This window comes from Cryptomeria japonica, chromosome 10 (genome assembly GCF_030272615.1).
Source record: "Cryptomeria japonica chromosome 10, Sugi_1.0, whole genome shotgun sequence".
Taxonomy (NCBI): Eukaryota; Viridiplantae; Streptophyta; class Pinopsida; order Cupressales; family Cupressaceae; genus Cryptomeria; species Cryptomeria japonica.
This window is the reverse complement of record NC_081414.1, coordinates 199,593,725-199,620,496: the sequence shown is the minus strand read 5'-3', so window position 1 is coordinate 199,620,496 and position 26,772 is coordinate 199,593,725. Positions and strand designations below refer to the sequence as shown.

The window sequence follows — 26,772 nt, the reverse complement described above, 5'->3', positions numbered from 1 at the left end:
TTTAATAATCTTCAATTTGTCTTCAATGGGTTCAATTCATCTCCTTTCTTACCTTCAAACATAAAACTTGCTTGATCTTTGCCCAGATCGTACCTTATGAAGAATTTCGCTCTGGTCCTTCAGTGAGGGACAGGAGCGAATTTGACCCTCTAGGTAAAAACTTCATCATTTCATTGTTTTTGATCAAGTCTGGATGCTCTATCATGCTCATTTCGTCCTTCACCATGCCTTTGATGTCTCAATTCGTCCAAACACGGTCAGGAATGGCTCAAATAAGTATTTTCGCTCTGGTCCCTTGGTGAGGGACAGGAGCGCTTCGCCTTGGTCCTCCTGGGAGGGACAGGAGCGCTTTTCGCTCTGGACCCTTGGAGAAGGACAAGAGCGAAATTTGACTTTTCGATCTCTCTATCAGGACAATTTTAATGGAATATAACATTTAAGTATAAGAAAGTAAGTTATATTCCATATATACTTTCAGGATGTTTGAGAGTGGTTTCAGACCTCCAGGAGTTATATTGCAAAATCTAGTTTTTGGAGGTTTCTCAGTTTCCAGACTTAGCCAAATTTCAGGATCAGGACTTCACTCAAGCCGGACTTGCTATCCCATTGATCTCCCCGACAGCACTCAAAATGCAAAGGCTAACTGACAAAACCCTAAAAACCTAGAAAACAAACCCTAAAAAGCAAAAAAAAGCAAGGGTCCCCATTTGCAATGGGGCGATGTGTGAAAACGTCACAACAGGTTGCTGCTTGAAGTAGACTGAATTTCGCACTATATATGAATTTCGTATCAGATGGGAGAGCTTATGTTTTTGCTTGAGTGAATAACAAATGAATCTTGATCTTTTATTTATATGGAGCGAACTCCTTAACTAGGTTGGCTTTTCCAATAATTAAACTTTTAATTATTTCCTTTTTAACTGCCTTGTTAATAGGGTCGGCCCTATTGGATAGCACGCTGAGTGTTTATTTGATGTAGCGTGGGGGATAGGGCTACGTTGGAGGGAAGAGGGGCCAGCCCCTTTTTGGGCGGATTCCAATGTTGCCCAAGGCAATATGAATACGCCCTTCCCTAATTAATATCAACATTCAAACCGTGTCTCAATCAACATATTTGCAGCTCTACAATTCTTTGCATTGTCCGTTATTACTTGGACAACATTTTGAGGTCCCACATCCTGAATGCATTGTATAAGGATGTTAGCAATAAATTGTGCATCCTTCATCTGTCCCTCACAATCCACAGCTTTCAGAAACATTGCCCCTTTAGGGCACACTGCAATTACATTAATTAATGGCCGATTTTTGGTATCCTTCCATCCATCTGAAATGATGGACACCCCTGTTTGTTTCCATGAATTTCTAATGGGAGCCAATGCATTGTCTATGTTTTTTACCTCCTTTGCTAGTAAGGTGCTATGCACCTTCTCATAACCTGGCCCTGTGTACCCTTGTGGAGCCTCATTTACCTTTCTCAACATATCCTGCCAATATGGTGACTGTACCACAATAAATGACAAACCGTTTGCATATAGACATCTTCCAACGGATTGATCTGCAATCTCTCTAGCATCATTCTTAAATGCTCTCTCTAATGGTCCCCTGCTTCTCTTCACAATAACAGGTTATTCACTAATTGGGTCCAAGAATGGGTGGCTCTCTACCACGATATCAGGAAAATCACTATAAGATGGAGAAGTAGGGGGCCTCTTTGATCTACTTCCTCTTTCTGTCAACAAAGGATGGTTTGAGGCACGACCAACTTTTGCATCTACTTCCTCTTGCTCTCTAATATATCCTGCTATTTCTTGAGGTGACATCCCATTTCCATCCTTTCCTAGACATAGTTTGATTCCTTGTTGGGGAATGGCACAAAAATGGGCTTTGACATGATTGTAGGAGCTAGTTTTTTTCACACTACAGAAGTTGCATATCCAATTAAATGTTCCACCACCTTTTACTTGGTCTATTATTTTGACACATTTCCATAAAGGTGAATTTGGGTCAGTTTTGAAAGTTCGTTGAGTAGAGCTAGTAGTCGTTGCCATTATGATTTCTACAACAAATTAAAAAATAATTATTAATATTTAATATTAAACAATAGATTATAAATGTTAAATATATAAAATTAAATTTAATAATTTATTTAAAATGAAAGTGAAATTATTATAATTATGAAAGTAATAACAACATTTAAATTTTTACAAACTTCTAAATTACACAATAAGTAATTAAAATATACCTATTTAAAATAAATTAAATAATAATACTACAAATTAAAATTAAATATCATTTTGATTTGTATTTACTATTATTTAATTATTATTATTTTAAATATGAATAGTTTAAAAAAAAAATATTATAGTTTGTTTAATAGTTTGTTAAATGAAAACAAACAAACTAATAAAAGTATAATTTTTCATTTTTAAATAATAAAACTATTTTTCAATTTTGCTAGTTAATAATTATTATTATTATAAATATTTTTATTTTTATATTCATATTTATAATAATAATAATTATTAACTAGCAAAATTGAAAAATAGTTTTATTATTTAAAAATGAAAAATTATATTTTTATTAGTTTTTTTGTTTTCATTTAACAAACAATTTAACAAACTATTAAACAAACTATAATAAAATTTAACAAACTAATAAATTTTTTAAAAAACTATAATAAAATTTAACAAACTATGATAAATTTTTTAACAAACTATAATAAAATTTTTAATAGAAAACCTGCAGTGGAAGTCGAAAAAAATGGAGGATGCAGAAGTCGGAAATAATGGGGGCTGGTCGTTGGCTGTCGCCCTCCTGCCGTGGCACCTCCCGTCTTGCCTCCTCTGTGCCTTTGTGCCTCCCATCACGCCTCCCGTCATCGCGCCTCTGTGCCGTTGCGCCTTCTCTCACCTCCGTTTTTCTGTTTTCCTTTTTCACTGTGGGTGGCGTGGAATGGTTTCGCGTTTTTTAACTTTTGGCTTTGCTTTAGGGTTTAAAACGTTAAACGACATGATTCGACTCGTGAAAAATTCCTTTGAAATTTGTGACCGATGTGGATTCGTCAAAAAAACCCTATGGAATCGCCACGTCTACACTGAATGCGTTGGGAATGGTGACTCCAAAAACGGATACGTTTCAGGAGGAAAAAATCAGTACCCTGTTTGAATCCACAGGGATTCCAGGGCAAATCCGACTACGTATCCGGATTTGGGGGAAAAATGTGAAGTACCGGTAACTTAGCTTTTGACCATTCATTAACTTAATTAAAATTTAATTATATTTGTATATATTTTAATTTAAAATTTTATTATTATTATTTACCATTATCTTGTATTTCAAAGTGGGGACATTACATGGATGCAGCTGGATACGACATTCATAAAAAACACATACACATATATTTAACACAATTTTGAAAGTTATTAGAGGATTTTTTCATTACTGCAAAAACAATATAGACACATAATTGCTACATAAATAATTATAAGTTGATGTAACAACTTACAATATGCAAAAATAGCAGAGTTGCATTGGAAGATAACCCCAAAATATGGGTCGTTGAAATAGAAGAACATTTCATTTGTCTTTCTCATTTGGTGTAGGTTTTGTTTATACCAATTTTTTTAAAAAATTACATGAGTGAACTTTAAAAAAATTAAATTTAGGAATATATATGTCAAAATTATAAAGAATCAAATAACATATTACTTGGCACGGTTGAAAAGTCAATTTTTTTTGGGCATGCGTGGGTACATTATCTGACGTGTTTTCGGGCTGTATCTGATATGTATCCGTTTTGGATATGGGGATACGCACGCCTAGGGAGAGATAGAGGAGTATCAGGCTACTTTGGTTTGTTTATGTAGAGGCTAAGCTTGAAGATAATCTCAAGGCATAGCAGCTGGGCTGCAAATTCAGCTTGGATGATGCATTGAGGAATTGTCCGCTTGCAACAGATCATTTGTTGCTTCATGAGAGTTTGGACACATGGGTCCATTCAATTGCCCCCAAGCTATTTTCAAATCTTTGAACTGTATGAAACTATATGCTTGATGATTGTATTAAAAAGACAACTTGGAAGGGATGTCCTAGGAGTGGAACTGAAAAGGCTGAGATTCCAAGATAGAAAGGAAGGTATACCCATTGCAAAGATGTGAGTGAGAGGTTGACTTCATGTTAAAGGATGGGCAAGAAAATTTTTCCCTCTAGTATGGCTAGGCTGATGCGATCCTTAGAAGTTTCCTTTTGTAGAAAAATTAGAGTTAGGAAAGAGGGCTTGGAGATAGTTATACTGAGGTTGACCACTCTCTCTCCAACCTCAAATGATCCTAAGTTTGAAATTCTATTCGAAGGAAGCTTTGCATGCTTTGTGACATTTTCTAGAAAATAATTATGTGTCACCTTTTTAACCTTTTTTTTTTGCAATTTTGTTTTGTTGCTTCATGTCTTTCACATATTTGAATCTCTCATATTCTGGTTACCTATGAACATGGCTACCATGCTTATATGTATCGAATCATTCAGAAGAACTATGGTGGTCTTCAATGCTTATAAAATTATACCAATTGTTGTCCTGTATGCTTTACAGAATTGGACAGGTAATGAAAATGTTTCCTTGGGTTTCTTCTCGGTTTTATAGAATAGGTCTAATTCCAATGAACCTGCCAAATTTGTTTTAAAAATTTTCATCCTCAGCAGCTTAAGCTTTCTACAGTACTTGCACAAGGAGGGGCTTTGAAATGAACATCTGTATTAATTGTTTTTTACAGGCCAAAATGCTAAGAGAGATAGAGGCATCACTAGGCCGCCCTCTTGATTCAGAGCCGCAAGTTCCCCCTGCTAAACCACTTGTTATTGTCATCAGTGGACCAAGTGGAGTAGGAAAGGATGCTGTTATTAAGGTATGGAATTTGGTTATAGTTACCCTACTCTTTAATTTATGCTAGTAACCTGTGATTTTACTTTCTAAATTTTGAAATAGTAGGGCTTGTAAATAATATAATACAAATTCTGATAACATTTTTATTTTTTATTTTAAGGTATTTGGCATTCATTCTTTGGTCTAAATTTACTGGACTACATTGCTTCAATGTTCACTTAGAATGACCCTCTTCAGATGGTTTTGACTGTGCGACTTTTTTTCTTCGACGTTTTGGATCAAACTCTTTAGATGTGTCTGGCCCTTGGAAATTCAAAACTATTCTTTTATCTTTCTATATGAATGCCTAGATACTTTAAAGGATGCACCTTAACTCCAGTCTCCTTGATTGTGTTGCTTCATTGTTCACTTAGTTGATCCATTTTAGATGTGTGATTCTTGAAAAATGAAAATAGTTTTTCTTTTCTTTTTTCTTTTGAAATGAATGGCAATTTATTTAGAAGAATATTAACTTGTCTTTATTTCTATTTCTTGTAGACATTTTACTTACTGCGTTGTTGCCAGAGTTGCACTATAAAGACTGCTATTGTTTGAATACGAGCCAGGCTACTTGTGCCATGCAACTGCCTAGTATCTATCTAGCATGTTAGCACTCCACTGTTCCATTATTTGGGCAAGCATCTTTCTGAAATGTAGACAAATATTGTTTTGCCCTAATTATTCATATGCTTATTGTGAGTTTTTTCCATTATCAAAATCCTTAACCTGTGAGAAAATGCAGAGATGCATGGTTGTTAATGGCTGAAAATTTTGTTCAACAATGGCTCTTTTGTAGTGGATGTGTTTATGCTCCACTAGGTTAGATTGATCATTTCTCTTTCACAGAGACTGCAACAAGTGCGGAAGGGAATACACTTTGTAGTCACAGCTACAACTCGTGCAATGCGGCCAGGCGAAATTGATGGGAAGGATTACTACTTTGTTAGTAAAGATGAATTTCAATCAATGATTGACAAGAATGAACTGCTAGAGCATGCCCTAGTTTATGGGGATTATAAAGGCATTCCTAAGCAACAGGTACTCTTTCTCTACATTTCAACTTTGTTATACATTCTATTAGGCAATTACAGGGATGTCATTGCCTTGTAGATGGATATAAGAGATATGTTTGTGTTATCATATGTTCCATCTTGTCAGAAATCTTAGTTTAATTACAGTTTGTGCATTTGATGCTATGCCGTTTCTGAAGATGTTTCTTGATTTGACTTCTACTGCTTATGAAATTCATTTTACTTTTAATATTAATGATTGAAGTTTAGTTTAAGTTCTCTCTCTCTCTCTCTCTCTCTCTCTCTCTCTCTCTTCTAGTTACACCATTCCACAAATTTTCCTGAACCAAAACTCCTTTCTTCCTTGTTGAAAGGTCTGTACCCAAATAAGGAGAACATGGCCACATCATTCAACGAGCCATCCCAGAGCCACTAACCTTTAAAGGGGAGCCCTTATGCCAAAACCAGCAAAGCAGAGCTCCACTCTTCTAGTTACACCATTCCACAAATTTTCCTGAACCAAAACTCCTTTCTTCCTTGTTGAAAGGTCTGTACCCAAATAAGGAGAACATGGCCACATCATTCAACGAACCATCCCAGAGCCACTAACCTTTAAAGGGGAGCCCTTATGCCAAAACCAGCAAAGCAGAGCTCCATGGTTAAATAAAACACCATACAAAAAGAATCATTCCATTCATCAGTATCCAAATTAACTGGTAAAAAGGAAAATTACTGCTGCCTTAAAATTGAATCATCACCAAAAATCTTGTTCACCTTAGAAGAAATATAGAAAATGCTTAACTACCAAGGGAAAGAGCTGTAGTGTATAAGTTTATGGGAGCCTCCTGAAGACCCAAAACACTAGGGACTTGGATTCAAGAAATTTGGAAGCAAACAAGAACAACTGAGATTCTGATGATACCACATTGAAATTAAGAGCAATAGGAGAATACGTCATCACATTTGAAATAACAAAGAACTGAAGATTTCTCAATTATGCTTGGATCCTAAGTCACCAGGTTCGAATTCGAATTCGAAGTTCGACAGCTTTGAAATTCGAATGAAGTTCGATGCGGAAAAAATTCGAAATGTATAAAATTCGAATTAAATTCGCCATATGTAATTTTTAAATTTTTTTAATAAATATATGTAAATATGTAATATATCTATAAAATTGCGTAAATAGTTTAACATTATAAATTTATAAATAAACATTATAAAGTATAAACTATTAATTAACCTAAAGAAATATTAAATAAACAACATTATTAAATAATAAACCTAAAAAAATATTAAATAAACAACAATATTAAATAAATAATAATAAATTTATAATAAACATTATTAAATTGTTTATAAAAATATTAAACCTAAAAAAAATTAAAAAAATATAAAAATATTTAATATAAAATTACAAACTATTAATATAAAATTATAAATTTTTAAACTATATAAACATTATAAACATTATAAAATTATAAATAAATAAAGAAATAATAAACTTAAAAAAAATGGCGTCGTGGATTGGTCGTGGCGTAGCCTACTGGTGGCGGCCGGGTGGACTGGGCGACTCTCGTGGGCGTGACTGGGGCAACTCCCGTGGGCATTGGCAACTCGCGTGGGCATGACTGCAACTCCTGCGGCCACCGTATTTATGAAATCCGCGACGAAACCCTAAAACGCAAGCCAAAAAAAACTTAATCGCAAACCCTAAATTTTAATTCGAATTTAATCGAATTTTTGCATATTTTTTCAAGTTCGCCGAATTTCGAACTTCAAGGTTCAAATTCGGCCGAACTTGGTGACTTAGCTTGGATCTATATGAATATACATCTGGATAAATCTCTTCCAGACAAGTTCATATTGGACACTAAAAGAATAGAACGGGAGCAACTCTGGGAGTATGAAAATACTCCCTTCAGAAGCAGAATTGTCATGAGCATGATCACCGAGCAAGTTATGCCCTCACCAAGAGATCCAGAAATGGAAAATCCAAGTCAAGGTCAATGAGACAATAGGAAGAATGTAACATTGCCAAGATCTGCGAAAAAACAAATTAACTGGATGCAAACATCAATTTTATTTTTTTGGCAGTGATGGACATTGTGGAAGAGTCAGAATATAATAAAGAAACAGGCAAGCAGGAGACAGATGCAACTCAGGAAATACATCTCACTCAGAAAATTGAGCTAAACCTGTAAGGTACAAGAAGACAAGCAAAGGCCATGAACAAAGAACAAAAGGAGAATTGCAAAAGTACCAATCCATTATTTAATTCCAAGAAATCTCGAAAGAAAGGAGAATAAAAACCTTATGGGGCAAAAAGGAAAACCTTTATGAACCATTCGAACAAGACACCCACAAGAAGGTACTTCCTTAGCAAGATTCTGGAGATTTGAACTCCTAAGCTAACAAGAACAAAGCTATAGAACACCTGGATATATAAGATCCAGAATACTACCAATTACGTGTATACTCTCTTGTAATGTAAGGGTAAATAGGCATTCCCAACAAAAAACATGTACTAGAGAGGAAATGATTGACTTGACTGCTCCAAATGTATTTGTACATGGGTTAAAAAAGAAAGAGAATAAATACATAGCAGAAAAACTAGATAGGATCCTGTTGTGTAATTGATTCTCAATACAATGATTCAGGGAAAATTTGAGTACACTAGAAAACAGATAACTGGCAAATCAACCTAGTACGTTCCCATTTGAAAGCAGACAACTCAGAGGTCATGCTATATACATATTTTAAAAATATTAGAATTAATGAGGACTAAAATTGCAGAATGAAACCTCAGAGTGTTTGGCAATATATTCACAACCAGTAGTACTGAAAAATGCAAAGCTTGATACCATTTACATGGAAAAATGAGAGAACAAGGAATCATAGAAGAGATGATCAAAGAGGAACTAAAGACAATATGGTTTACTTGCAATGTGTAATGTCCCTTTCTGCGTAGTCATTCTAGGAGGACTTGATAGCCTATTTAATTGCGGTAGGCTATAGTTGGGACAAAGGGAATTAATTGATTTATTTATTTAATATTACTCGTCAAAAGTTTAATATATGGGTAATATTATTTAATTAATTTAACAAGTGTTTAAAGTGACTTTAATGTTTATATAAGTGAGACTTTAATAAAGTCACTTTATTATTTCCCTAAGCTTAAGTTTAAATTAAAAAGTGAGGGAAATTGAAATTTCTTCTAGAAGCTTCCCCAAAGGTTATAAAAGAGCAGTGAGGGGGTTCATTTGGATTAAAATTGGTTATTTTCTGATATTGATTTGGAGAGCTTCTTGGAGCTTGTAACCCTAATATGAAAACCCCAAGGAATTGTTGGTTTCGGTAGGAAACTATCTGCCCTATCTAGGGTTGGAGATATCATTCAGGTATTTCACAGTGCTTCTACAGTTGTATTCATCAATTTGTAAAGTCTTTTTCAAAGACAAGTTTGCAAGGTTTTAGATATTATTTCTATATACATATGAGAAAAGAAAATAGAGGCGCCATGTTTGTATTGACTGAAGTTGAAGTGAATATTTATTGTTTTGACTCTTGAGCACATGGTGTGGATGCTTGGTGCTTGTTATTCTCCCCATTTTGACGTAGGAGCTGGTGTTTATTGGCAGCTTCATTATCTTATGTGGGTGTGGCTTTGTATGGCACGACTCATTGATATCGTGTGACCCTATCACTAGGTGCATGACATTCCTAACTTGGCATGGGTTCTTTCCACTTCAGTGCTGATTATTCTAGATGTCTATGTAATTTGGATACTCATTTTGTGTGCTGCTGGTGTGTATGCTTGCATCTGGGAAAACGTGGAGTTGAGTTGGACGCCATATTCTTTGTTATGACGTGAACTGAAGCTTCTATTAGTGGTACAAGCTATTCTCTTGGGCTCTAGCTACTCTTCCTTTGGCATGACCATTATGATTTCCTTGGCACAGGGTTTTCTTTATGTAATATTAATGCTTAGCACCTGCAACGCAAGCATTAATATCTTGCTCAAAATTTGCATTGACTACTCTTTGTGAAATCTCCTCTCATACTATCAGGTCAGGGGTTTTCTAATTTGTTATCTGTTCTATCCTGGAAGTCTATTTGATATATGGTGAGAAATATGCTCCTATGTTTACAAGCATCGATATCATTTTGCATGTTAAACTCTCTAAACAAACAAATAAAACAAACAATCAGCAAACTGAGTTTCAGAACAGCAGAATAGAAACTTGCCAACTTCCAGATACATGACATTGTGATTAAGGAAAATATTTGGCAAAAATTTAAAGGGAAATTTTACACAATGGTCCAATAAATGGAAGAATTATTTTGGAAACAGAAAGCAAGGGAACAATGGAACAAGAATGGGGATTCAAGCATTGTTCTGTTCCACAAATCTGTTAAAAGTAGGCAACACACAAATGGATAATGCTGATTGAATCATACCAATGCACATATAATAATATAACCAAGGGATCTCACTATATATGCAATTTAATATGTCAGCAATCTTCTAAAATTGTACAAGCACTCACAAAGCTCTGATCAAGCTCAGCAAAACTGATGCAATACTTTCCTAGAGTTCTAGAAGATAAGGATAATGACCATATCATAGAAAGTGGAAGAAGAGGAACTGAAGAGAATTATATTTTCTTTCAATGAGGACAAATCTCTTGGATCTTATGGGTTCTCTGCACTATCCTATCAATCCTTCCTAAACGTCATCAGAAAAAGAAGTGTTAGAGGTGCTTGAGGAATCACACATGAACAATCAAATGCTCCGCAGAAAAAAATATTACAAAATTGTTTCTAGTCCAAATAATAACAAATATTACTTGGTAGATCAGTTTCACCCAATAGCTCTCTGTAATATGCTCTACAAAATCAATGACAAATCATTTGTCCCAAGAAGACAAATCATAGGCAATGTGGTTACAGTTCAAGAGTTGATACACAACAAAAGTTAAAAAAGATGGGTTTATTCATGCAGCTACATGTCTTCAAATCTTTTGACAGTTGCAGATGGGCTCTAATATATAATATTATAAAATGTAGGAGGCATATGGTTTCAATAACAAAGATATTTATTAGATGTTTAGTCGTATCCTAACTCCCACCTTCAGAATTTCAACACATGGGCACCATCTTAGCTAGTTCAAATCCTTTTAATGTCCAAGGCAAGGAGATGAGCTCATTCCTTACCTCTTCATACTAGTTATTGAAAATATTTTAAAATTTCAAGCAGGAAAAAGGAAAAGTAATATGCATCAGGCTACAGCTGTTAAAGGATGACAAATATATATAGGCTACTGAATTGCAGATGATGCTATCATAAGTTCAATTCTAATGTTATATAAACTTTACCAACTTAGCAAGTTTTAAGACACTACTAGAAACCCGCGAGAGTAGTTAAATCAATCTAAAGCCACCATAATCTTATGCAATATTCAGCTGAGAAGACGAAAAGAGATATAGAGTATTCTGGGATACAAGGAGGAAAAGCCATCCACATGTATTGGCATCCCTGTTCATTCTAAGAATCTAAAAACATGTAGCTTTGTGCAAAGTAGTAAAGAGGAAAATAATAAGCAAATTAAACAAGTGAACTGATAGGTGGTTAACTTTATCAGGAAGAGTCCAATCAATGCAATTCTCGAATCTGTACCAGTCTACATGATAAACCTTCTTCCCCTTCCAAATAGCATTGAGGAGGACATTGAGAATATCTAAAGGAATTTAAGGACAAACATGCAAGGTGGAAATTCAAGGGGATTGAAAACCCGTATAAATATAATCTGAATACTCCTGGGCTCAAATCAGAAAAATCTCTAGCCTTCTTGTCCTTCTGCATGTCTATCTTCTTTGTCCACGTCTGCACTCCATAATATGAATGGTTGCAAAGGTGGAGTAAACTCTGCCACATGCAACCGATCACCATGCTGTGCTTTGAAGCCCTCGCTAGGAATTGACATGGCGATACATGCCCCAATCCCATAACACAATTCATCTTTGACAGACAATTCCATCATCCAATGCATTGTATCCTTGTCTCCGAGCTCTAGGCACCGGGCCAAAAACAGAGAAGTGATGGCCATGCTGGTTTTGTATCTTTATGATAGTTCTGATCCTTAATATAAGTATAGATTGAATAGCCAACAAGATGAGGGGGGGGGGGTGAATCATACAAACTTAATTGTCCATAAAAACATCTGATTCAACTTCGGTAACACATATATCAGTCATATAACCAAAAACTATCAAACATGCAAACTCAAAAGCATATGAACAATATAAATCTCACAACACCAGATTTAACGTGGAAACCCAAATAGGGAAAAACCACTGTGGAATTTTGGACCCACTAAGAAATATACTTTTCTAGAGTATGCTCGGTTAAAAACAAATCCTGTTAAAGATTACAAACACATTGCTAGATGTGACCCGGTTTAGGGATTTCCCTCAGATTTGTTAGGATCTTCACTTTGTTAGAAGTGACCTTGTCAAAGGATTTCAAACACTCAATCAGAATGTCACCTTGCTAGAGGATTTACATATAAGACTGTTAAGTCCACTTGGTTAAGAGATTTCCTGTCACTTTCACAAAATAACAGTAATAAAAATCTATTTGCAACTTCACATCTAAAATGCTAAAGCAGATTCCTATTTGTTCAATACAATCTAGACATAGAACTAATCTTGTCTATCTGCTGGGCATCAATACTCTGTTATTCTAAAAGGTCTTCAAGCTTCTATGCTCGGTAATCACTATGTAGCATCCCTGTGCATACACTTGCCCGCATACATTGTTTATCAACAGGTTCCTATTTATAAACAATCTTCTAACTGCTTAATCTCATTGATCACAATTTTCTATGATCAATCATAGCCATCAGATCTTCAATCTTGTCCAGGTTCAATGTATCTTTCGATCTGAAAACGTTTTACCCTGCCTTGGAACTTGCATATTCACCTTGGAACTTGTGTTAGGGTAATGCGGTTCAATCTGAGCTGTAGATCTTCTTGCCATTTTTCCATTGCCTTAGATTCGTTAACAAACTACTTCCACGGCTTACCAATCATTGATCCGCTCCAACTCATCAGCATCATTCATTAAACATCACATGTAAACATTTAATGCATTCTGTTATAGCTCGGTTACAACTCGGTGAATACTAAACTTCACTCGGTAGACATTTTGCCTTCATTAACCGATAGCGATAACCTTAGGGTTTACCGACTAGGTTCTTTGCTTGATAACATAGTATAGTATTAACCTTTACATTTTACAACATATGTATGATGTTAAAACAATCTAAAACATCAAGCTCTCATCATTGTCTGACTCGGTAGAGTTGCCCATTGAATAACTTATCCCCTTATTCATCATATTCTTTCTTGTGTCTTTACCGACTTTTTTATAATCTTCATATCATACTTCTCAAGATATGGCAACATCATACTGTTAGAAAATCAATTTCTTGACATCAATGACAAAATAATAATATCAAGATAGTAAAACATCTCTAATCAGTTATGTCCATAATCATCAACAACCTTCTCAATGTCCTTATTGAAATGTCAACAATCTTTCATTGTCTGGTATAATGCAATATTGCCAACAATCTTCCCCTTTGGCATTGATGGCAAAACCAATTGATTTGACCTTTAAAAGATTCGAATTGCTGTGATTCTGAAATGCTGAAATGCTCTCCCCCATACACTAGACTTCTCTTCTATTTTCAGTCTTTATTTCAATCTGTAGTCTTCTCTCAGTCTTCTTAGGTCTTCTACATTTCAATCTGTAGTCTTCTCTCAGTCTTCTTAGGTCATCTACCCCTTTGGTAGATCTTCTCCCCCTTTGACAACAATGCCAAAGAGAATAGAACTAAAACATAATTTCTTTTTGTAAGAAGTTATTTCCTGCTGTTGTGTATCAACTTAGTCTCGGTCAGAGTATTTGTCTTCAATTCCTGTTCCCTATATCATTCTCTGTATTATTCCAGTATTAATTCCAGTACACTTTCAGAAAAACATTTTAAAGTGTATCACTTCAGCATCAACTCCCCAAAAGATATTCAATAGAGTCATCGAATTGATGCTTTCACCGAACTCGGTCAGTGAATAGAAGATAGGGGTAGGAACCCTAACTTACTTCTGAGATATTCAAAAGTGTCCTTTGGTAGTGGCTTGGTGAAGATATCTGCTATTTGCTCCTTTGTGTTAACATATTCCAACACAACTTTCTTCTTTTGAGCTTCTTCTCTAAGATAATGATATTTGATAGATATGTGCTTTGTCTTAGAGTGCATAACAAGATTCTTTGAAATATTAATGGCACTAGTATTGTCACAGAATATAGTTACTGGCTCGGTAACTTTCTCATTTATACCTTCCAACAGTTGTTTGATCCATGCAATGTTGGTACAATTCAATGCTGCAGCAACGTATTCAGCTTCTGCTGTTGACTGAGAAACACATCCTTGTTTCTTGCTAAGCCAATTCACTAGTCTTTCTCCTAAGAAGAAAGCTCCTCCACTTGTGCTTTTCGTGTCATCAATGTTGCGTGCCCAATCAGCATCAGTATAAACTTTTAAATCAAAATCATTTCCTTTTTGATATACTAAGCCATACTCTTCAGTGCCTTTTAAGTATCTGAAAATTCTTTTGATTGCTGTCATGTGTATTTCCTTAGGATTTGCAGAGAATCTTGCAACAATACCTACTGCATGTGCTATATCTGGCCTGCTGTGAACAACATATTGCAACTTTCCAATCATGGATCGGTAGAGTGTCTCATCAACAGATGCAGATTCATCATTTTTTGATAGTTTACAGTTGGTAGTCATAGGAGTACTTATTGGTTTTGAATCCTCCATTCCAAATTTCTTCAAGATTTCCTTTATGTACTTGGATTGGGTAATGAAAATCTCATTTTTCATTTGCAGTATCTGTAAACCTATAAAATACTTTATCTCACCGATTAATGACATCTCAAATTCTTTGCTCATTTCATTTCCAAAGTTCTTGCATAAAGAGTCATTTCCACAAAATATAATATAATCAACAAATATGGCTGAGATTAGTATTCCATTTTCATCATTCTTCATGTACATGTTGCTGTTCTCACTTGTCCTTATAAAACCAATCTTAATCAAATAAGAGTGCAATCTTTCATACCATGCTCTTGGTGCTTGTTTCAGACCATATAAAGCTTTGTTCGATTTGCATACCTGATCTTTATTATTGTCTTCAACAAATCCTTCAGGTTGTTCAATGAAAACTTCTTATAATATTCCATTCAGAAATGCAGATTTGACATCCATTTGATATACCTTGAAGTTCTTGAAAGCAACACATGCCAACAATGTTCTTACTCCTTCAAGTCTAGCAACAGGTGCAAAAGTCTCACCATAATCAATTCCTTCTTCTTGGGCATAACCTTTGCAAACTAGTCTTGCTTTGTTCCGAATGACCTCACTTTTTTCATTTAGCTTGTTTCTGAAGATCCACTTTGTACCGATTACATTTTTGTCCTTCGGTCTTGGGACCAGTGTCCATGTGTCATTCTTCTTGATTTGATCAATCTCTTCTGTCATAGCATTTATCCAATCTTCACTGTTAAATGCCTCTTTCACTATTTTCGGTTCAAATTCAGATATCAAACATGTGTTCTGTCTCAGTTTGTTCGTTGTCATCACTGGATCATCCTTATCTCCTATAATCTGACTTGGTGCATGGTGTCTTCTGACATACGTGGCTAATACAGGCTCGGTAGGCTCTGTATGATCTTCTTCATCACTCGGTAACTAGATATTTTCTTCATTTTGTTCAACAATTATCTCGGTAGAACTTCTCGGTTGCACATAGACAAATTCATCATTTCTTTCTGCAAATTCATCAATTTTCACATTTGCACTTTCTACTATTTTGTTAGATGATTTGATCAGACATTTAAATGCTTTGCTTCTGGAAGAATATCCTAAAAATGTTCCTTCTTCACTTTTTTGATCAAACTTGCCATTTCTATCATCTTTATGAACATAGCATTTACTTCCAAAGATTTTAAAATAACTTGCATTAGGTTTCTTGCCATACCAGATTTCATTAGGTGTCTTCAAAGTACCTTTCTTCAATTGAACTCGGTTCAAGGTGTAAACAACTGTGCTTATTGCTTCTCTCCAAAATGTTTGTGGAACCTTCTTCTTAATCATCAGTGTTCTAGCACAATCCACAATAGATCTGTTTCTTCTTTTAGCTATTCCATTTTGCTGTGAAGTTCTCGGTGCAGAGACTTGGATTGCATAGGCAGGTAGAAGGGTTCTTAACAACTTACTTGTCATATCTTTTTCTTCAATAGTTCCTCCTGCTCCTTTGATTTGATTTACAATCTACTTTAATCTTGTACTATACTGGGTTATGTTCTCACCTTCATTCATCCTCATAGATTCAAGTTGTCCTCTTAAGCTATCTACTTTTGCTCTTTGAACATGTTTATCTCCTCCATATACAGATATGAGTTTAGTCCACATTGCCTTTGCATCAGTACATCCTTCTAGATCATTAAACACATAATCGGTCAATACAGATGTTATTTCAATCATTGCTTGAATATGTTCTTGCTTCGCCTTTATCTCTTCCATAGTCAATGGATAGGTGCTCGGTGCAACAAAATCATTCTCCAGATAGTATATAGCATATTCTCCAACTCCTGATAGATGTAGCTTCATCCTTTTCTGCCATGTAGAGAAACTTGACTTATTCAGCTCAGGTGCATCCCTCTTATACATCTTTGGATCTTTAACTCAAGTGCCTTTAAACTTTCCTTTCGGAGTCCAAAGCTCTGATACCAATTGATAGTTCTGATACTTAATATAAGTACAGATTCAATAGCCAACAAGGGGAGGGGAGGGGAGGGGGGCTGAATCATACAAACTTAATCATCCATTAAAATATCAGTCATATAACCAAAAATTGTCAAACATGCAAACTCAAAAGCATATGAACAATATAAACCTCAAAACATTAGATTTAACGTGGAAAACCAAATAGGGAAAAACCATTGTGAGATTTCGGATCCACTAAGAAATATACTCTTTTAGAGTATGTTCGGTTAAAAGCAAATCCTGTTAAAGATTACAAACACATTGCTAGATGTGACCCGGTTTAGGGATTTTCGTCAGATCTGTTAGGATCTTCACTTTGTTAGAAGTGACCTTGTCAAAGGATTTCAAACACTCAATCAGAATGTCACCTTGCTAGAGGATTTACATATAAGACTGTTAAGTCCGCTCGGTTAAGAGATTTCTTGTCACTTTCACAAAAAAACAGTAATAAAAATTTATCTGCAACTTCACATCTAAAATGCTAAAGCAGATTCCTATTTGTTCAATGCAATCTAGACATAGAACTAATCTTGTCTATCTGTTGGGCATCAATACTCTGTTATTCTAACAGGTCTTGAAGTTTCTGTGCTCGGTAATCACTCTGTAGCATCCCTGTGCATACACTTACCCGCATACATTGTTTATCAACAGTTTCCTATTTATAAACAATCTTCTCACCGCTTAATCTTATTGATCACAATTTCCCATGATCAGTCATAAGCATCAGATCTTCAATCTTGTCCAGGTTCAATGTATCTTTCGATCTGAAAACGTTTTACCCCGCCTTGGAACTTGCATATTCACCTTGGAACTTGTGTTAGGGTAATGTGGTTCAATCTGAGCTGTAGATCTTCTTGCCAACTTTCCATTGCCTTAGATTCGTTAACAAACTACTTCCACGGCTTACCAATCATTGATCCGCTCCAGCTCATCAGCATCATTCATTAAATATCACATGTAAACATTTAATGCATTTTGTTATAGCTCGGTTACAACTTGGTGAATACTAAACTTCACTCGGTAGACATTTTGCCTTCATTAGTCGATAGCGATAACCTTAGGGTTTACTGATTAGGTTTCTTAGGGTTTACCGAATAGGTTCTTTGCTTGATAACATAGTATAGTATTAACCTTTACATTTTACAACATATGTATGATGTTAAAACAATCTAAAACATCAATATCTCATCATTGTCTGACTCAGTAGAGTTGCCCATTGAATAACTTATCCCCTTATTCATCATATTTTTTCATGTGTCTTTACCGACTTCTTTATAATCTTCATATCATACTTCTCAAGATATGACAACATCATACTGAATTAGAAAATCAATTTCTTGACATCAATGACAAAATAATAATTTCAAGATAGTAAAACATCTTTAATCAGTTATTTCCATAATCATCAACAACCTTCTCAATATCCTTATTGAAATGTTGACAATCTTTCATTGTATGTTATAATGCAATATTGCACAACAATCTCCCCCTTTGACATTGATGGCAAAACCAATTGATTTGACCTTTAAAAGATTCGAATTGCTGTGATTTTAAAATGCTGAAATGTTCTCCCCCATACATTAGACTTCTCTTCTGTTTTCAGTCTTTATTTCAATCTGTAGTCTTCTCTCAGTCTTTTCAGGCCTTCTACATTTCAATCTGTAGTCTTCTCTCAGTCTTCTCAGGTCTTCTACCCCTTTGGTAGATCTTCTCCCCTATAATAGTCTTCTCCGCCTTTGACAACAATGCCAAAAAGAATAGAACTAAAACATAATTTCTTTCTGTAAGAAGTTATTTCCTGCTGTTGTGTATCAGCTTAGTCTCGGTCAGAGTATTTGTCTTCATTTCCTGTTCCCTGTATTATTCTCTGTATTATTCCAGTATTAATTCCAGTACACTTTCAGAAAAACATTCTAAATTGTATCACTCCAGCATCAACTCCCCAAAAGATATTCAATAGAGTCATCGAATTGATGCTTTCACTAAACTCGGTCAGTGAGTAGAAGATAGGGGTAGGACCTTTAACTTACTTCTGAGATATTCAAAAGTGTCATTTGGTAGTGGCTTGGTGAAGATATCTGCTATTTGATCTTTTGTGTTAACATATTCCAACACCACTTTTTTCTCTTGAGCTTCTTCTCTGAGATAATGATATTTGATAGATATGTGCTTTGTCTTAGAGTGCATAACTGGATTCTTTGAAATATTAATGGCACTAGTATTGTCACAGAATATAGTTACTGGCTCAGTAACTTTCTCATTTATACCTTCCAACAGTTGTTTGAACCATGCAATGTTGGTACAATTCAGTGCTGCAACAATTTATTCAGCTTCTCCTGTTGACCGAGAAACACATCTTTGTTTCTTGCTAAGCCAACTCACTAGTCTTTCTCCTAAGAAGAAAGCTCCTCCACTTGTGCTTTTCATGTCATTAATGTTGTGTGCCCAATCAACATCAGTATAAATTTTTAAATCAAAATCATTTCCTTTCTGATATACTAAGCGATACTCTTCAGTGCCTTTTAAGTATCTGAAAATTCTTTTGATTGCTGTCATGTGTATTTCCTTAGGATCTGCAGAGAATCTTGCAACAATACCTACTGCATGTGCTATATCTGACCTGCTGTGAACAACATATTGCAACTTTCCAATCATGGATTGGTAGAGTGTCTCATCAACAGATGCAGATTCATCATTCTTTGATAGTTTACAGTTGGTAGTCATAGGAGTACTTACTGGTTTTGAATCCTCCATTCCAAATTTCTTCAAGATTTCCTTTATGTACTTGGATTGGGTAATGAAAATCTCATTTTTCATTTGCAGCATCTGTAAACCTATAAAATACTTTATCTCACCGATTAATGACATCTCAAATTCTTTGCTCATTTCATTTCCAAAGTTCTTGCATAAAGAGTCATTTCCACAAAATATAATATCATCAACAAATATGATTGGGATTAGTATTCCATTTTCATCATTCTTCATGTACATGTTGCTGTTCTCACTTGTCCTTATAAAACCAATCTTAATCAAATAAGAGTCCAATCTTTCATACCATGCTCTTGGTGCTTGTTTCAGACCATATAAAGCTTTGTTCAATTTGCATACCTAATCTTTATTATTGTCTTCAACAAATCCTTCAGGTTGTTCAATGAAAACTTCTTCTTATAATATTCCATTCAGAAATGCAGATTTGACATCCATTTGATATACCTTGAAGTTTTTGAAAGCAGCATATGCCAACAATGTTCTTACTCCTTCAAGTTTAGCAACAAGTGCAAAAGTCTCACCATAATCAATTCTTTCTTTTTGAGCATAACCTTTGCAAACTAGTTTTGCTTTGTTTCGAATGACCTCACCTTTTTCATTTAGCTTGTTTTTGAAGATCCACTTTGTACCGATTACATTTTTGTCCTTCGGTCTTGGGACCAGTGTCCATGTGTCATTCTTTTTGATTTGATCAATCTCTTCTGTCATTGAATTTATCCAATCTTCACTGTTAAATGCCTTTTTCACTATTCTCGGTTCAAATTCAGATATCAAACATGTGTTCTGTCTCAGTTTGTTCCTTGTTATCACTGGATCATCCTTATCTCCTATAATCTGACTTGGTGCATAGTGTCTTCTGACATACTTGGCTAATTCAAGCTCGGTAGGCTCTGTATCATCTTCTTCATCACTCGGTAACTGGATATTTTCTTCATTTTGTTCAACAGTTATCTCGGTAGAACTTCTCGGTTGCACATAAACAAATTCATCATAGTCTTCTGGTTCTTTGAAATTTCCTTCATCATTTCTTTTTGCAAATTCATCAATTTTCACATTTGCACTTTCTACTATTTTGTTAGATGATTTGATCAGACATTTAAATGCTTTGCTTTTGGAAGAATATCCTAGAAATGTTTATTGTTCACTTTTCTGATCAAACTTGCCATTTCTATCATTTTTATGAACATAGCATTTACTTCCAAAGATTTTAAAATAACTTGCATTAGGTTTCTTGTCATACTAGATTTCATAAGGTGTCTTCAAAGTACCTTTCTTCAATTGAACTCGGTTCAAGGTGTAAACAACTGTGCTTATTGCTTCTCTCCAAAATGTTTGTGGAACCTTCTTCTCAATGATCAGTGTTCTAGCACAATCCACAATAGATCTGTTTCTTTTTTCAGTTATTCCATTCTGCTGTGGAGTTCTCGGTGCAGAGACTTGGATTTCATAGGCAGGTAGAAGGGTTCTTAACAACTTACTTGTCACATCCTTTTCTTCAATATTTCCTCCTGCTCCTTTGATTTGATTTACAATCTCCTTTAGTCTTGTATTGTACTGGGTTATGTTATCACCTTCATTCATCCTCATAGATTCAAGTTGTCCTCTTAAACTATCTACTTTTGCTCTTTGAACATGTTCATCTCCTCCATATACATATATGAGCTTAGTCCACATTGCTTTTGCATCAGTACATCCTTCTAGATCATTAAACTCAGAATCGGTCAATGCAGATGTTATTTCAATCATTGCTTGAATATGTTCTTGCTTCGCCTTTATCTCTTCCATAGTCAATGTATTGGTGCTCGGTGCAACAAAATCATTCTCCAGATAGTATATAGCATATTCTCCAATTCTTGATAGATGTAGCTTCATCCTTTTCTGCCATGTAGTGAAACTTGACTTATTCAGCTTAGGTGCATCCCTCTTATACATCTTTGGATCTTTAACTCAAGTGCCTTTAAACTTTCCTTTCGGAGTCCAAAGCTCTGATACCAATTGATAGTTCTGATACTTAATATAAGTACAGATTCAATAGCCAACAAGATGAGAGGGGTGGGAGGGGGATGAATCATACAAACTTAATCATTCATCAAAACATCAGATTCAACCTCGGTAACACATATATCAGTCATATAACCAAAAACTGTCAAACATGCAAACTCAAAAGCATATGAACAATATAAACCTCATAACACCAGATTTAACTTGGAAACCCAAATAGGGAAAAACCACTGTGGGATTTCGGACCCAGTAAGAAATATACTCTTCTAGAGTATGCTCGGTTAAAAGCAAATCCTGTTAAAGATTACAAACACATTGCTAGATGTGACCCGGTTAAGGGATTTCCCTCAGATTTGTTAGGATCTTCACTTTGTTAGAAGTGACCTTGTCAAAGGATTTCAAACACTCAATCAGAATGTCACCTTGCTAGAGGATTTACATTTAAGACTGTTAAGTCCACTCGGTTAAGAGATTTCCTGTCACTTTCATAAAATAACAGTAATAAAAATCTATTTGCAACTTCACATCTAAAATGCTAAAACAAATTCCTATTTGTTCAATACAATCTAGACATAGAACTAATCTTGTCTATCTGCTGGGCATCAATACTCTGTTATTCTAACAGGTGTTCAAGCTTTTGTGCTCGGTAATCACTATGTAGCATCCATGTGCATACACTTGCTCGCATACATTGTTTATCAACAATTTCCTATTTATAAACAATTTTCTAACCACTTAATCTCATTGATCACAATTTCCCATGATCAATCATAGCCATCAGATCTTCAATCTTGTCCAAGTTCAATGTATCTTTCGATCTGAAAACGTTTTACCCCGCCTTGGAACTTGTATATTCACCTTGGAACTTGTGTTAGGGTAATGCGGTTCAATCTGAGCTGTAGATCTTCTTGCCGACTTTCCATTGCTTTAGATTTAACAAACTACTTCCACGGCTTACCAATCATTGATCCGCTCCAGCTCATCAGCATCATTCATTAAATATCACATGTAAACATTTAATGCATTCTGTTATAGCTCGGTTACAACTAGGTGAATACTAAACTTCATTCGGTAGACATTCTGCCTTCATTAACCGATAACCTTAGGGTTTATCGACTAGGTTCTTTGCTTGATAACATAGTATAGTATTAATCTTTACATTTTACAACATATGTATGATGTTAAAACAATCTAAAACATCAAGATATCATCATTGAATTTCTTGACATCAATGACAAAATAATAATATCAAGATAGTAAAACATCTTTAATCAGTTATGTCCATAATCATCAACAACCTTCTCAATATCCTTATTGAAATGTCAACAATCTTTCATTGTCTGTTATAATGCAATATTGCCAACACTTTATTTTGCATTCAACTATTCTTCTCCCAATGTCATCTTGACGCCTTCGAAGAAAAATGGGTCCTCAATTTTGAAGATATTTTTCGTCTAAGTTACCAATTTGGGTACGGATACGTATATGGATAGGGATTCACTCGTACATCAATTTTTTTCCTTGGGTACAGGTACGTCTGTGTGTGTGTCTCTTTCTATATATATGTGAAATTTATAATAAAACAATATTATATTAAATATATAAATAGTTTAAAATTTAAATTGAATATTTAATATGACTTGAATTTTAATATTAAGAAACAAAAACTATAAAAATAAAATAAAACAATATTGAATTTAATTATACTAAAAGTAAGTGTTAAATTCCTTAGTAGCAATTTAAATTAACTAAAATAATACTAGATATTTTTTAATGTTACACATATTATTAAAAAATTCGCACTCGAGAGATATCCCATATTTGTAACCTGAAAAATATATGTGCACTCCAGAAATTTGTCACACAATATGTGTCCTTCCTGCAACTCGAAATTAACCCAGAATTTGCACTCCAGAAATAACCCGAAAACTCTAAAATTACATTTTGCAGTAAAAACGAAGCCCTAAAAACACGTTTACCAGGAAAATCGAAGTCAGGCTGCCCGGGCTGAACCTGGGACAAACCCAGGCGTGAACCCATATTGCGCCCGTACCTGATTCAGGGTCTAGGGGAATGAATCCAGTATCTTAGTTTTTCATGTGTTCTTCCTAGATTCGACTGAGCAATGCGAGTTGATGCTTCTTAGTTCAAGGAGTAAAGTTAGCCTCCATGGCAGCTTTGCATCCACCACTCTTTCTCACATTGCGATCCAAAACAATTACAATCAAATTTAACAGCATCGCCAGCTAAATGTCCTACTCATGCGCTTCTTCACTTTAAGAACCACATTGCATTCATTGTTACTTCATTAACTCTTGTCTCTCGGCGTTGCTCCATACTCATTCCTCCTTGAGGTGTGATTCCCGGAAATGCTCCAACATCAAACCATCATTACCTTCATTTAATGTGATGGCCCATTTCGACAGGGTGTATGCCACCTTGTTGCCCTCACGCCTAGTATGAGTGATTTGAAATTCTGAAAAAATAATTTCTCTTATTAATTTTACAAATTTATTAAGCTTCCAATCTTGTGCCTCCCCTTTAATTATTGCATTCACAATTATCTAAGAATCTCCCTCTATGTGATGTTTCAGGATCTGTAATTTACTTGCCATATTAACGGTTAGGAAAGCAACCATGACTTCTGCTATGTTATTAGTCCCATCTAATAATTTTTGAGCTCCAATTGCCATAATTTTTCCTCTCCAGTCCCTTGCAACACACCCTGGTCCTGATGGTCCCGGGTTTTCTTTGGAAGCTCCGTCAAAATTAATCTTTATCCATCCCTCTTCTGGTGCAATCCATTCCACTTCTTCAGCCATATGATCAGATGGATGAACCCACACAGGCCCATTAATAGGCCAAGACAATGTTTTTTCATCAAATAAATGATATCATGATTTTACTTGTTTTGGTAGGCTTTTAGATCCTATTGATGAAGTTTTCTACCCCTGGTTGCTATTGGAATTCATTGATGCTTATAAGCTTTGCACTCGACCTTCTTTTCTTCTAATTCTCATGCTCCAATTATCCCTTTTATTCCACTAACCTATTGTCAACGACCATGCCTATGGGGTCTAGCATTTGGACAAGGGAATTTCAACTTTACAGTCTTTATGCTTGTGTGTAAATTAGAAAATTGGAGGCAAATTTTTATAGCATACCACATAGGGTAACTTTCCACCATATGTGATTTTGATTTTTGTGTCTGAAGGACATATTTTGAGCTTGCCTTTGTTTTGGATGTTTGGTGACCCTTCTTTCTTCAGGGTTGAAGAGTTGAGAAGAAGTCTTGAATTGCTTATGAAAGTTATTTTCCTTTCATCAACTCTTCAATGAAAGGAAAAAGAGCCTTTAAAGGTCTCTGAAGGTTAGAAATGTGAGCCCTATATGCAAGTCCAATTGGTATTGCCATGGAAATTGTTAGCTGATATCTGTGTAGAAATGATTGCAAATAAATAGCATCTTGCATACTTGATTTGGACTTACGATGCAATTTTATGGTAATTTTGCAGATAGCATCATTGGTACCTTACATATAATATAGCTTTTCATTAAGGGCGTTTGTGTGTATCCTGAGGTACTGTGTCCTTTTAACTTTTTTTGTTGCAGATACGAGATTTCATGTCCATGGGAAATGACATTGTTCTGAGAGTGGATGTACAAGGAGCAGCTACATTGAGATCAATTCTTGGTAATGGTGCTGTGTACATATTTCTTGTCGCAGAAAGTGAGATGTCTCTTGTTAAGAGACTTATTGACAGGAAGACAGAAACAATGGAAAAACTTGTAGTACGCATTTCTACTTCCAGAGAGGAGGTTAACCGTATGACAGAATTTGATTATGCAGTAGTGAATGCAGAAGGGCAGCTTAAAAAAACAGTAAATCTTATTCTTTCCATCATTGATGCTGAAAAGGCTAAAGTACACCAGAGAATAGTTGAGATATAGTATTAATTTAGGTGTCATTATTTGTGTAAAGCAGATAATTTGCAAATGACAAGGTACTTCAACCATCATTCAATTAGAACTACAGTTTTTGATTCCATTAGCATTTCGAAGATTGAGATATTTTGAAAATAGCCAAAAAAAGGCAAAAAATAGAAAAGTCGAATTGTTAGCATAATAGCATTTACCTTTGGAGTAAAGCAGCATATTTTCTATAAACCGCATTCTATCTGCATTTTGAAATGTGTGTAAATTACCTTCTGTTAAAGAGTAATATTCAATCAACATTGTCCACCGTAACCATGTTAAGGGATCTCTTCTTTTCGTTGAGGCTTTCTAAAGAGAGATCTATTTTTCTTTTGAGTTCTTCATTTGACTGCCAGAATTTTAACTAAATAGCTACTAATTGTGATAGTCAAAGGGGTGTGGTGGTAATTATTTTTCTTTTCTTTGAGAAGGGGGTTGTATGAAAATAGATTAAATTAGTTTTTTAAATCTTTTGATGGCATAAAAATATTATTTGGATTGAATCTAATGTTCAAAATGTATGAGATAATTGTGTGAAAAGATGCTGAAATTTGAACAGAGGGACAGTAGAGAAGAAAAAGAAATCTTGACTACCCAAAGGCAGCAGGTTCTACAATGTATTAACAATTGTATAGCTATAAACTCATTTAAATGTGACATGCTCATAATACTAATGTGAATGAAGCTATTCTTGCAGCTTCACATATATAATACTTACAGTAGCTGAAGTTGGCCATGAGATAAGAGCACATTCATTGCCAATGTGTTTAAGAGTAGAAATCATTAAAAATAATATTTCTAGCCCTTGTCTTTTAGATTATATGGCACTTGGATGAGTTTGATTTAATAAGTCCCTGCAATGAGTGCACCTGCATTGCTTGGAAATATAAACCATCTGAAATGCAATTGGTTTCTTCCAACATATATGGATCTGCTGTAGTATTGCTTATGTAATTTTTTTGTTTTTGTTTCATAACCCAGATTACAAATTATTCTTTAGTGACTTTGTGTTTCTAGATATGGTAGGTTGGAGAATCACTAGTTGGAACAGTTCTCTAGTATCTGATTACAGTTAATGAAAACTAAGCCTGGAGTTCAACTAGCAAGAAAACTAATAATTTATAGATGTCTATACCGAATGGGGATATAGTCCTCACTGCTTGCTGTCGGTGCACTTCATATAAGCACGAAGTAGATAGGTATA

General features: G+C 34.9%; 1 protein-coding gene across 1 annotated transcript in view; it reads left to right on the top strand.

Moving 5' to 3' along the window:
- LOC131053808 (guanylate kinase 3, chloroplastic) overlaps positions 1–25,841 on the top strand; it is a 49,408-nt gene extending 23,567 nt beyond the window's left edge. The window contains exons 4-6 of the mRNA XM_057988457.2: positions 4,770–4,901; positions 5,765–5,956; positions 25,206–25,841. Coding sequence (XP_057844440.2) covers positions 4,770–4,901; positions 5,765–5,956; positions 25,206–25,544 — 663 coding nt within the window. The 3' untranslated portion in view covers positions 25,545–25,841. The remainder of the gene's footprint in view (positions 1–4,769; positions 4,902–5,764; positions 5,957–25,205) is intronic.
- Positions 25,842–26,772: the final 931 nt, after the last annotated feature.